The following is a 13623-nucleotide window of genomic DNA, read 5'->3' as shown; positions in this document are numbered from 1 at the left end:
AGTCCCTGTTCCCTCATCATGGCTAGAACAAGTTTTGGCAAATTGTTCTTATATCTTTATATTTGAAAACTAAAGGAAAATTTCAGCCATAGAATATTAGTGTTGCCACAATCCTAATGAGTGTTGCTCCAGAAACTATGATCGAGGTCAGCAGCCAGTCATTTCATAGAAGATAAACTTCAAGAACATTCTCTGAAGGGCAATGAAACTGAGTAAGATCTAACCACTGTTACCAGCAACCAAGAAAACTAGGTAAGAAAATGCAGCTAAGATTTGGACCCAGTAACTATGGTAATAAACATGCAAACTATGGCTAAGCACACAATAGGCTGGGAGTAAAAATATTTTATGATATTGACATTTATGATTTTACAAAACTGCCCCATGTGATATCAAGAGGACTCCTGATGAAAATTTACAAAGGATGCTTTATGGTTTATATAAAAATGTTAGTCAAATAAATCCAAACATTTCACAAAAATAACATTTCAAATATTCTTTTATATTTTGCAGACAATTAAGTTATTCATCATGCATGACCCAGTAACATTTCTCAGCGGTTGGATTCAATACGAGAAATAAGCAAATAACTGCAATGCTTCTTTCATTTCAAAGTCATTTCTCTTATAAAAAGTGGTCAAGAAAAATGCCTGTTGCCTTACATACTGGTTAGTGCCAAAAATTTGGTTTAAAATATTTCAAGTGGGTTATCCTTTTACGTCCATGTTGTTAGTTACACAAAGAACACATACAAATGCAATTTTTTTACCATAAGTTTTTGCAAATTATACACTAAAGAAACAGGATTAAGCATTTTATTTTTTGAGATAGGGTCTAGCTCTGTTGCCCAGGCTGGAGTGCAGTGGCACGATCATGGCTCCCTGCAGCCTCAACCTCCCTCAGCCCAGGTGATTCTCCCATCCCAGCCTCCCGAGCAGCTGGGACCACAGGCACACACCACCATGCCTGGCTGATTTCTGTATGTTTTGTAGGGATGGGCTTTGGCATGTTGCCCAGGCTAGTCTCAAATGCTGGGACACAAGCAATCTGCCTGCCTTGGCTTCCCAAACTGCTGAGGTTAGAGGCATGAGCCACCATGCCTGGCCTAATCATTTCTAAAGAGTCTGTATTTATTATCGTTATTTTTTTCTAATCGAGATGGGGGTCTTGCTCTGTTGCTCCGGCTGGAGTGCAGTGGTGCCATCTCAGCTGACAGCAACCTCTGCCTCCCGAGCTCAAGTGATTCTCCCACCTCAGCCTCCCAAGTAGCTGGGACTACAGGTGCACACCACCAGGCTCAGCTGATTTTTTGTACTTTTGGTGAAGACAAGATGTACAAAAGGCATTTCTGTACATTTTGCCATGTTGTCCAGGCTGGCCTTGAACCCTTGGGCTCAAGCCATACACCTGCCCTGGACTCCCAAATTACTGGAGCTATAGGCATGAGCTATCGTGCCCAGCCCTTAATTATGTGCTGTGGCTTAATATTAAAATAAGGAAATGGAGGAGCCCAAGGGAGCACGTTGGCAGAAAGGGCTCCCTTGTCAACAACTTGCTAGCACGGCACTCACTCCCTTGCCTGCTGGCACTGCGTTCTTTAGAAGAAGAACACGTTATGTGTCAATGAAACACAAAAACAACATAGGAACACCCTGTCTCTACAAACACTTAAAAATTAGCTGGGTGTGGTGGCGAGCACCTGTGGTCCCAGCTGCCTGAGGTTGAAGTGGAAGGACCGCATGAGCCCAGGTGGCCGCAGCTGCAGTGAGCCAAGAGCTGCCATCATGATGCTGAATTCCAACCTTGGTGACAGAGCAAGACCTTGTCTCAAAACAAAAAGCAACGATAAACCCAAAGTGATGCACTCCAGTACGTTCATTTGTAAAGGTATGTAAAGGTGAAACTCAGGAGCTGCTTGCAGTCATGTGGACATACACTTGACCTCAGCTCTGATCTGAAGCACGTCCTTCTGTCTCACTGCTTGCCAAGACTAAGCTAAACTTCAGAAGTAAAAATACTCCCCCAAATGTTGTATATGTAGCTTCAACGTGGGATGTAAGGTGATTCAGGTCCTTTGAAAGACAAGCCTGCAACAACGGCATGAATAATGTTGGAATCAAAATCACAGAAACTAAACACCAAATAGCGTAGGTTCAATCCGTGTCTCTAACAAGTATCTGGATAACTAAACTTTCTGCTTTACTTGGGTGTGAAGATCATGAAATGTAGTTTATAATTATTTGGGCAGAGAAAAGAGAGAATTTGAGTAGTTATGTAAAATTCAAGATTAAAGAAAAGCAGTATTATATAGCAGAAATATAAATTGGCTATTACCTTCAGTAATTTAGATAAGGGGTTGGCAGGTCCGTGCACCAAATCTGGTCCGTTGTTCTTGTAAATAAAGTTTTCTGGGTACACAGCCATACGCATTTGCTATCACCCATGGCTGAGGGCACAGTTGAGTGGTTGTGAGAGACCTTATGGCCTGCAGGAACTAAAATACTAGCTGGCACCTTGCAGGCAAAGTTTATGATCTGATTCGGGTAGCTGCCTAAACTGTCCAATTCACTTGTTCTAAAACAATCCAACGATATAGCACACTTATCTGAAGATATGAGAACACGCATGCACGAGCCTAATCAGAAGAAAAGTCCAATTCCACCCAGAGGGTTACGAACTCTTCCCTTTTCCCTACAAGGAATTAAATGAATACAACTGTGTGAGATTTTACTGGTATGTATCGTATGTATGAATCTTGATGAAAACTTAAAAATGTGTATTTATACAGATACATAAAGTTACTTTTCATACACTGTTTTCGGACTTCTGGTTCACAAAATCTGCATTTCTGCACCATGACTTTGAAGGCAGAAACCCGACTACTGGGCTAGTGGTCAATTCTGAGGCACCCAGCATGTTCAGGAGGCAGCGTCGGGGAGCGTGTCCCTTACCTGGAGGGGTGTAGGCGTCCATGGAGGTCTGCACGACCAGGGACCTGCATTTGGAAGGCATAGGCACCGGCCATCTTCTGCTCTTTGTGTCTGGCCAGAGCCGCCTGGACAGCTTCCGTGTGGACGTCTGAAACGGAGAGAGCTCACTCAGTGCTCAGCTGAGGTCCCAGAGGCCAAGCTGCACCCTCCTCTCTGTCCCCGCAGCACGGTTCATCCACCTTCTGAAACTCACCAACAGATGGGTGGGTGAGGAAAAAAAATCAGTGTTTACAGTTCCAGTAAAGACATTAAAATTTATTCACAGACTTTTTTCATTTTAGTACTTTAGAATCCGTATCTGCAAGCAAACACTGGGTGTAAACTGCACTGAGATTTTTCTTTTTAGGGTGAATGAACCTTGATCTTTGGAGATTCTTTGTAGGTCACACGTTTGAGCCTCCAAATCCTTTCACTGTACCGCTGAGAGGCGTGTGCACGCCTCGCACCCCAACTCACACAGCCACGGTCGCAGCTCAGCTCAACACCGGCCATGGGCCAGGACTGTGTTGGCTATGGATATGGTTTGGCTGTGTCCCCACCCAAATCTCAACTTGAATTCTACATCCCAGAATCCCTATGTGTTGTGGGAGGGACTTAGGGACAGGTAACTGAATCATTGGGGCCCGTCTTTCCTGTGCTCTTCTCGTGATAGTGAATAAGTCTTATGAGATCTGATGGCTTATCGGGGTTTCCGCTTTTGCTTCTACCTCGTTTTCTCTTGCTGCTGACATGTAAGAAGTGCCTTTCGCCTCCCACCATGATTCTGAGGCCTCCCCAGCCATGCGGAACTGCAAGGCCAACTAAAACTTTTTCTTCCCAGTTTCGGGTATGTCTTTATCAGCAGCATGGAAATGGATTAAAACAACCATTAAGACATTTTGTGGCTATTAACCCATTACATTAATTCCACACATTCACTGAATGCCTTCTCTGTTAGTCCCTATGGGCTGGGGTCGCAGCGGTGATAAGGCAGACAGTCTCATGGCATCTCACGCAGGCCACTTGTTAAGGGATGAGACAAGTGATAGATGGGCTAGAGAATTAAAGCAGAGACAGATGCAGCAGCAACTCCAAACTGTGAAGCCAGGGAAGAACCCTCTTAACACAGAATCAGAACAACAGGAATGAAGCATACCGGCTGTCAAGACGAGAATCTTCAAGACACAGGCAAAAATCCGCTCAAAGGCCCTAAACTGTCAGTGAGAACGGTGTTAGCAGAATAAAACCACCACCACCAAAAATGGCCAGCGTGAGTGAAGACGGGTTGGGGCAGTTTTCTCTGAAGCTGCGAGAATGATCCCACTGAAAGGGAATCGGACGTGGCTTTCTGGCTTAAACCCCCCAAGCTGCCACCTGAGACAGGACCCAGACCCTCAGCATCACGCCCACAAGCAGCTCATCACACTGCTTGGTCTTGGTCAGCCTTTGTGCACACTTCTCTCCCTAACTAGATAAAGAGCCTGGTCATCTGGCCACTATTTCTAATTCCCAGGTCAAAAACCACTATGTGACTGACTTGGCTCATGGCCGAAAACTGAAGGGATCAATGAGGTGACAGTCCACTCACTTCCACAAATCGCTTTTTGTTTTGCATATTCTCCGTTTTAAACTTTTTGGATGTAATTTCAAAGACACAGAAAATCTGCAAGACCAGCGTAGTGAATTCCCACATAACTTACCAGGCTCAACTTAGGCCCAACTGCTCCTATCTTACATCACTGCTTTCCCCCCTCCCCCATGAATTTTCTAAGTCAAATGAAAATAAATTTCAGATACTATGTCCTTCCATACCTAAATGTTTCAATGTATTTCCTAAACACAAGGATATGCTCTCACATTCATTTTCCTCAAGATCGGGAAATTTAACTGTCATATACGAAGTTCACTTTCAAATGCTGTCAACTGTCTCCATAATTTTCTTACTTTGTCTTCCTCTTTTACGATCCAATCCAGGATCATGGTTTGTCATGTGATTTTTACCAGTCCAGCATCCAAGTTTCTCAGGTTTTGTGTTTCTTGAAATTGGAAATGTGAAAGAATACAGGTCAGTTATTTTACAGTTTGTCCTTTATTTTGGTATCTTCCGGACTAGACTCAAGAGTATGCATTTTAGCAGGGACACCGCAGAAGTCTGTCCTGTGTGACAATGTTAACATCGGCAACTCAGTGAAGGTGGTGCTTAAGTGCCTCCAAAGCAAAGATGCTACTTCTCGCGTTGAAACTAAGATTTGGGAGGAGACACCCTGACACTATGTGCATATTCTGTTGTCCATGAATTCTTCACTACTAGTTTTAGCAGCCACTGATTTCCTGTCATTCTTTCTAAATCATTATATCTTCCATATTCACTGAAAAATAATTTTATCTTTCAGCATTCATTTACATATGTCCATATGTACTCACGGAGTCTGGCTTGGTGGGTTATGATTCATAGTTACAATGGTTTGTTCTGTTGCTCAACTGGTCCCAGATTTGACACCAGATTCCCCAGCCCTTAGGCCAGGGCTCCTTCTAGTGAAGAACGGTGTTTGGAAGCTAAGAGTGGGCACCGGGTGCTGCTGGACATTGCCGGCAAGTAGAACACACACACGCATGTACACGCATGTGCACCCACACCCATCCACAGGCACTTCTATCCCTGTCTACATCTGTCGGGAGCCACCAGCTTATACTTGTACCTCCTGCTGCAACCGAATCCCACGTGATCCATTCCAGGCTTTGGCCTTTTCTTATTTCTACCTCTCTGGCACCTGTAGCACTCAATATATTCACTGATTTATTAAGCTTATTTGCTTAAGCCTGGAGATAAAGAAATGCTTTCAGAATTGCTATCTAATACGACTGTGAAAAATCTATCGACTTCAGTGCTCATTTGTACTTATTTTTTTCATTTTTTTTTGGAAGGTAGGGAGTACAAAGTATACACAGTGAAATGTTCAGATCTTGAGTACACTTGGCACATTTCGATAAATGGAAATCTATTACCCTAATCAAATCTTTTGCATCAAAGTTCCCACAAGTCCCCTCCCAGTCAATCCCAGCCCTCAAGAGACAGCCACTGTTCATTCTCAAGGAGTGTTCTTGGCGCTCTTCCGTCACCCGAGACTCGCATAGATTCTCCATCGTCACATGGACTCCACGGCGTGGTGTTCACTCTCTGCTCAATTCAAGGCTCCTGGAACTCATCCCCGTTGTCTGTTTTGGTTTCAGCATTTTGTACGTTTTTCCTGCTGGGAACTAGGACAATGTATGAACATATCAGAATTTGCTCATGTTTCTCCAGATGAGAGAGATTTATGTTGTTTCCAGTTCTTGGCTATGACAATTTACTCTGGAGATAATGTGCATTCTTTTACAAGGACACACATTTTCAGCTCTCCTTGGTGAACGTCTACAGCGTACCTGCTGAGCCATATGGTAAGTGTACACATTTTAAAGAAACTGCCACAGTTTGCTGAAGTGGCTGTGCCATTTTAAGTCTCCCTCAATCTGAGATCCAGTCTGTCATATCTTCACCAGCACCTGCTACTGTCCTCCCTTCTCCACTCTTGTGAAGGGGAACCTTGTGGGTTTAAGTTGTACTTACCCAATGACTCCCTGGTGAGCACCTCTCATGGGCCACTGGGCATCTGTATACATCTGTTGCGAAGAGTCCATCTTGCATGCTTGCAAAATTCACACCATTTCTGGTTGTTTGTACATTTCCTAAAATGTTCTAAATAAGGCCCTGTGTCTTCTGTACATCAAGCATCTCCCTGCTTCCAAGTCTTTATGCCTCTTAGTTCTCCTGACTCACGTCACAGACGAGGGCCCCAGTGCACACCATGCGAACCTGAAGCACGGAGAATGGCCATGCTCCCGACACCCCTGACTGTGGGCAGAGCTCCCCGGCTGTCACCACCGAGGAGGGGGGTCAGCTCTTGTTTCTCAGGAGTGGCCTTTATCAAACGGAGAAAGTTCCCTTCTGTTCCTGATGTGATAGGAAATTTGTATAAGGACTATTAAATTTCAACAGATGTTTTCCAGTGTCTACCGAGAGGATAAAATGGGTTTTCTGCTTTATTTTTTGTTAATGTGGTGAATTACATTGATTTTTGAATGATGTGCCAAATGTGCAATGCAAAACTACAGATCATGAGAACAAACTCTAAGTGTTCATGGTATTCTTATCCCTTTTACATATTTCTGGGTTTGATTTAGTAAGAATTTGTTCAAAGCTTTGGCATCTGTATGTCAACAAGAGTGAAAGGCGTGAGATTTTGCCTCGCATGCAAACTAACAAAGGGAGCCAGCACCAGCCCAATGCACTGAAAGAGCCGGGACATTTCCGGGCCAGAAACAAAGGGCTTGTCACACACAGTGGGGCAGCAGGACCCACTCGCCCCCGTCAATACTCAGCAACGTCCTGTATCCCTGTACAAAGACAAGATGTTATTTAGGCAAAACAAAATTAACATGTAAAGAACTGCTCACACTTTTCTCTTCTGAGAAAATTTGTTTTTAGCAACCATGGCTCTCAAGGCACTCACTTGCACATTATACATAATACTGCTTGTGGCCAAAGTCATGGTACCTTCCTATTCTTATTTACCAAGAGTTCTGAAAGGTGAGTATTTTAAAGAGAAAAGAGGTATGTGGCTTACCCCAGGCTAAGGAGTGAGTTAGCTGGACTATTCCTGTGAAATATGTGCTTTTTCTAATTAGAAAATCTGAGAACAAGGTATCAGTGTGAGTCTGCTGTTTCCATGAAGGAATGAAATGGATGCTGGGAAATTGAAGGAGCTTCAGAACGGGAATCTCACAACCTCAAATGGGGAGACCGGCAATTGGGAAAGCAGTCGTTCTGATTCATGGAGTTTTCGGAGATTCACGTCCACTCCGTGCTGCATTTGAGCGACTTTTCTTCTTGTGATGTGGACCCGATAGAAGAGAGGTCCCACATAGACATTCAGCATTTGTGAGGGCCTGGCACGGTGACTCACTTCTACAGATTTAACATGTTTACGTATAAATTACAATGGCTCAACTCTATAAAAACTGATAGCAGTTATGGATCAATTCCCTCATTTCTCACTTGGGCCACACTTCCTGTTTCTGCAAGAACATATCGCTTGGCTAGAAGACACGATGTTGACATTGACAGGAAAAAGGACCTTGTATAAAAATGATGCAGAGAATTCTTCTCAAAGGCAACTGGGACACACACTTTGTTAGTGACCAGTTGTCTACCGGCGCGGCAGCGAGACAGACAGAGCTCCACGCGTGAGCAGTCACAGCTCCCGTGATCCACACCAAGACCCCCAGGGTGATGACAGGCCAACCAGCAGCCTTGGAACGTACACTTCCTTCCTGAAATAGCTTCCTGAAAGACAACAAACAGTGATAATTGCAGGCATTTCTATGACTGGGAAGCAAGAAACCCTCCCAGTCCTGTTCCTTCTGCACCACATCCAGAACAGGCGTACACCCGGTGTAGAAAGCTCCCAAGGCCTGAACAGATCATTCGATTCTAATTCAGACTGACCTAATCTCTGCAGTGCAGTCCTACAAACAGACTTTCCAAAAGTTACCAAACCACTACCTCAAACCTCATGCTTTCTCTGCTTCGAAAGAGGACATGCGGCTCGGTTTATACGGCCACCAGAACACACACAGGGTATTATCTTATTGCCCTTCACTGCCAAGAAGAATCCTGTGGTCTCTCATGGTAAAAACAAAACCACAACCACCACAACCCAGCTTTTCAAGTTGCAGGGAGTTTTACAGCCTCTTTCTATGTCGTCTTCCTTTTTGCCCCAAACTGGATATTCTTTTTACTTTCTCCTTATTTCCTGAATATAATTTGATCAATATAATCAAAGTGCTTGTGTTAGAAGCAACTTTACTTAAGAAGAATTGAAAGAACTACATCAAAATATTAAGAGTAGCCATTTCAGGATGACAAGAGAACAATATATTGTTTTTGTTCATTCTTTTCAACATTTGCAGAGTTTTTTGCCTTGAGTGCAGTCACTTTTGCAATCAGAGGTTACAGTGCTTGATGGAATGAGGCCATGAAGCACACACACCACCGAGTTTCTAACACAGAGCGATCTATGGGGAAGGATGGAGACACAGGAAAGGTTCATTTTAAAGCAATGCAGGTGTTTTTTCCGTAAAGGCAAAAGACATTCTTAAAAGTGTTTGCACCATACCCAAGTCTGCTAAATTTCATCAAAAAACAGAGAAAACAGTAACAGAAGAACACTTTAGCCCACAAGGAGACCAGCACACCCAGCTCGAGGCCACTCCAGATGAGGAGTGGAGAGTGGTTTCCTCACAGCTGACCCACAGGATCGGGTAACATAAGCAGAAGGGAAACATGGGGACCACAGAGACGTCAGACTGTGGACTGCACAGCAAGAGACAGCAACACAAACTAGCGGAGTAATTAAAAACTATGGTAAAAAGAGGTCCACATTCTATTTTAACCTGAAATCAGTGGCACGGGGACCACACCACCCTGCAGTTGCCTCCTCCCTCCCCCACACACAGCAGCCTCCTGGGACAACATCCCACTTCCAACTTGCAGTTACCTCCTGTCCCACCCCCCACCACAGTGCCCCCCTACAACTTCATCCTACTTCCACCCTGCAGCTGCCTCCCATCCCCAACACACAGCATCCTCCTGGGACAACCTCCTACTTGCCGGCCACAGCCTGGAGCCCCCAAAGCATGGAGGGGTTTAGCGAGCCACACAGCATTCCCCCTTCACACCTGGGAAGTCAGCCGCTCACTGAAGTGGGTCCTGCGCCCGCCAGCTGTGCATGATCAGAGGTGTGAGGTTATGAACCTGGTCACCCACTGTGCAGAGAGGCGTGAGGTCATGGACCTGGTCACCCGTTGTGCACGATCAGAGGTGTGCAAGGTTCCAGACCTGGTCACCTGCTATGCACAATCAGAGGTGTGAGGTGATGGACCAGGTCACCCGCTGTGTACGAATAGAGGTGTGTGTGGTTAGTGACCTGGTCACCAGCTCTGCACAATCAGAGCCATGCGAGGTTACAGACCTAGTCACCAGCTGCACCCAATCAAAAGCTTTTGAGATTGGAGACCTGTTCACCTGCTGTGCACAGAAATGTGAGGTTATGGACCTGGTCACCCCGCTGTGCATGATCAGAGGTGTGCGAGGTTAGGGACCAGGTTACCTGCTGTTGTCCAATCAGAGCCAAGAAAGATTACAGACCTAGTCACCAGCTGCGCCTCATCAGAAGCTTTTGAGGTTACGGACCTGGTCAGCCACTGTGTGGGATCAGAGGTGTGCCAGGTTAGGGACCAAGTGCGTGGTGATGGACCTGATCAGCAGCCAAGACACCTGACGTTTCCAGTGTCATCCCGGCTTCTTTCAAAACTGGAAAAGTCTTCAGCTATTTCCCAAAGGCTCGTCCATCTTTGAAAACGATATGCGTGTGCACAGGTAATACCGATGACTGAAGATTGAAGGTTAGAGCATTCCAGCCCCATGCCCATGTCCCATCCCAACTGCGAAAACTTGAGCACAAACATCTCCCTCTCTGAAGCTCCCTGAACCCGGTGGCGGGCCTGGGACTCAGGTCCAGTGTCCTGTCAGTTACACTGAACAAAATGTCATTCAACACTGGCCATGGGCCCTATGCTTTAAATGTCTAAAAACCACATAGAAACCTCCCAAAGAACTACAATCTATGAAAGCTTTCATGACTAGTATTTTAGGAAGACTGACCAATCTTGACCTAAATCAAAGCCGACACTGCCCAAATTAACTCTGACCCCAGCTTCGTGCAAAGGCAGCCATCGCCTGGCCGTCGGTGTGACCAACAGCCTGGGCACAGACAGGACCAGCGCCGGTCCATCCCTGCACCTTAAGCGGGCTTCTGAGCTGCTGTCCATGATCAGTGATGGTGACGCCCAGAGCAGCTTTCCGGGAAAGCAGTAAACCTTTCAGGTCCTCACCTCACGAGGATGGCCATGTATAAATCAACTACCTTTGTTACTGCCCTGCCATTCCCAAAGAGGGGATGGGTTAAACTTCTTCCTCCTCCACATGCCCAACACAAGGCACAAGGAGACGGCAAGACCAGATTGGCTGGAGCTGGGAAGTTGTGCACTACAGATCAGTGCTGTGTGACCCAGGGAAGGCATCACTCGAAACACGTCCTGGAGGGCGACCAATCCGACCCGACCGTCCACCTCCAGGGTCAGCCAAGGGGCTCCTCTTGATGTGTCATCCTGATCACCCCTCACAGAGCAAATGAGCCTTTGACTTCAGCCTGTCCTAGGTACAACACCGACTCCCACCTCCCACATCCTGAACCAGCCTGTTCCGGGGATTGCTGTGGAGGTAGAGGAGCAGGCCCAAGACATCTAGTGGCATTTCCTGGCAAGGACACTCACCATGCTCGACCATAAAACTCGGGTCAACTGGTTTTCGGAGGGACTGTAATTTACTTGTGGCACGCATGGATACTGATTGACCCAGGGAGGGGCACGGAGGAGGCTGAAGGAAAACCCATGGTGACTGCGCCAGGCATTCCCGCACACACCGACATCTTCAGACTAGGGCGGCGTCCTAGTCTTACAATCAAACCGAAAGCCCAGAGAAACTAGGGACCTTGTCCAAGACCAGCAACAGGTATGTGGGCAGCTGGGATTCAACTAAGTCCTTCCCTGGATCCATCCGCGCTGCTCCCTGCCCCCACTCCCACCACCCCGCCATGGCCCCCGATAGACACAGCAGGTCTGAACATCAGGCACCCCGCACGCAGAGTACGGAGCAGAGCCGGCTTCCGCAGTGGGATCTCACACACATCCCACTCCCCTTCTTGCCGAATGCCTCGGGACTCTGTGCGGTCAAGTCTGCAGATGTGGCCTCACTCTGCGCTAGGAGATCTGGGTGGCCGGCAGCGTTTTGCAGAGTGCTCCTCCAGACGGGGCTCGTCGGCTGATCCATGAGACACAGGACACCTGAGAGAAGGGCCGACAAACCCCACAAAGTCGCTCCCAACCTGTAAAGGACAGGGCCAAGGCGGGGCTCCTGGCAGTCCACGCTTCGGACAGGTCTTGCTGCAAACTGTGGTGCTTGTCAGGTGCGAGGAAGTTTCCCAGGGCAGGAGCTCTCCTTGCACAGCAAAAGCGGCACAGGCAATGCAGCAGGGCGTACTTTAGCTCAGGGCTCAGGAACCACGGGGTGCAGCGCGGCCTGCAGCAAACCAGACACATCAGAAGCCAAGCTCCCACCTTTTACATTCAGTGACATTGAAGGGAGGGAGTTGTCTGTAGCAATGGTCCTCCTGGGGGACCCGTACAGCACGCATGACCACCGACACTGACCACGAGTCCTTCCTAGGTCCTGGGGCTACCCCACTTTACACGCACGGTTCCATGCACAAATCTATGCAGGGCAGTTGTTAGCCCCAGCTTAGAGATGAGGAAAACGCTGCTGGAAAAGCTAAGTGAGAAAATCAGACTTCAGCACACCTGCCATCTCCAAGACCACTATTACTCTATGTGCTAGGGTCTCAAGGGTTGGGTGTGTGGCATTTTAAGTGACTAATCATAGGTGGTTTTCTTCTCTCCACCTGTTTAGCCTGAACGTGCACGTACACGCTCTGCTGCAGGTGCACTGCCGTATGGGGACCAGCAACGCTCTTTCCTGCCTCGGGGTCTAGTCACTGCCTTCCGGAAAGCTCTCGCCTGCTTTACAGCCAAGCCAGGTAGGCCTGGTCAGCTGCACAGTGAAATTCCTGCAGTGTCAGAGCTAAGTGCCGGCTGAGACTTTAACAGCGAAGACAGCGGAGTAATGGGGATAAACTGAGCAAAACTGTATTGTAACGCAGATGAACGTCTAGAAGCAAAAGAAGCTGACACCCCTAAGAGAGCAGGCGATTGCCTCTCACTATGATGTTAATAGCAGCTTGCCGTTTCCAGTGCCTCCGTGTGCCAGGGTTTCCAGTCAGCGTTTGTGTTTAACTGCTCCTGGGCTACCTTATCAAACCTCTGCAGAGATCAGGGATATCTAAATTGACCCAGTATCTGCAGGCTGGCTGCTCAGAGGTCGTGGTGTGGAACGGCCAGGACATCGCTTAGTCATACAGGGCACAAGCACGTCACTTGCCACTCCTGTCTTTCTATTTCATCAAACCTTCTTTTCTCCTGAATATTGACCATAGCAAAGTCATTAGCCTTCGAGATGCATTTGAAACATCAACTTGCGTTCTTCAAGAGGTTTAAGACACACTTAAGTCTTTCTTGCCATGCTCAACACACACAGCCGGCCCTTTCTGAAGTCAGTGTTTCTGGAACAAAAGCCTTGGCCTGCCCCAGTGAACATTCACACTGAGCACACTGTCGCGAGGCTGCTTGGCCAACCAGCAGGGGGCAGGGGGCAGGAGAGAGCTGCAGGGGCCACGTGGGGTCCCTGCAAACCCGCCTCACTCCCTCAATCAAGGGCGGTGCCTCCTGCCAATCCAGCGGCTTCCTCCAAGGGGAAGAGGCTTCTTCAGCTGCCATGGCACTGATTTCAGGCGGCTCAGCCAATGGGGCAACAGATTCAACAGAGTCCCATGTTGTTAAAGGAAAACTTCTGTTACCAGGCAACCTTAAGGTCAGATTCAAC

At 47.1% G+C, this 13623-nt stretch overlaps 1 protein-coding gene across 1 annotated transcript in view; it reads right to left on the bottom strand.

Moving 5' to 3' along the window:
- Positions 1–1701: 1701 nt before the first annotated feature.
- LOC141408151 (uncharacterized) overlaps positions 1702–13623 on the bottom strand; it is a 165417-nt gene continuing 153495 nt past the window's right edge. Inside the window, exons 4-5 of the mRNA XM_074008666.1 lie at positions 2952–3078; positions 1702–2691 (exon numbers count right to left, since the gene is read on the bottom strand). Coding sequence (XP_073864767.1) covers positions 2640–2691; positions 2952–3078 — 179 coding nt within the window. The 3' untranslated portion in view covers positions 1702–2639. The remainder of the gene's footprint in view (positions 2692–2951; positions 3079–13623) is intronic.

This window comes from Macaca fascicularis, chromosome 12, assembly GCF_037993035.2.
Source record: "Macaca fascicularis isolate 582-1 chromosome 12, T2T-MFA8v1.1".
Classification (NCBI taxonomy): domain Eukaryota; kingdom Metazoa; phylum Chordata; class Mammalia; order Primates; family Cercopithecidae; genus Macaca; species Macaca fascicularis.
This window is presented reverse-complemented; position numbering and strand designations above follow the sequence as displayed.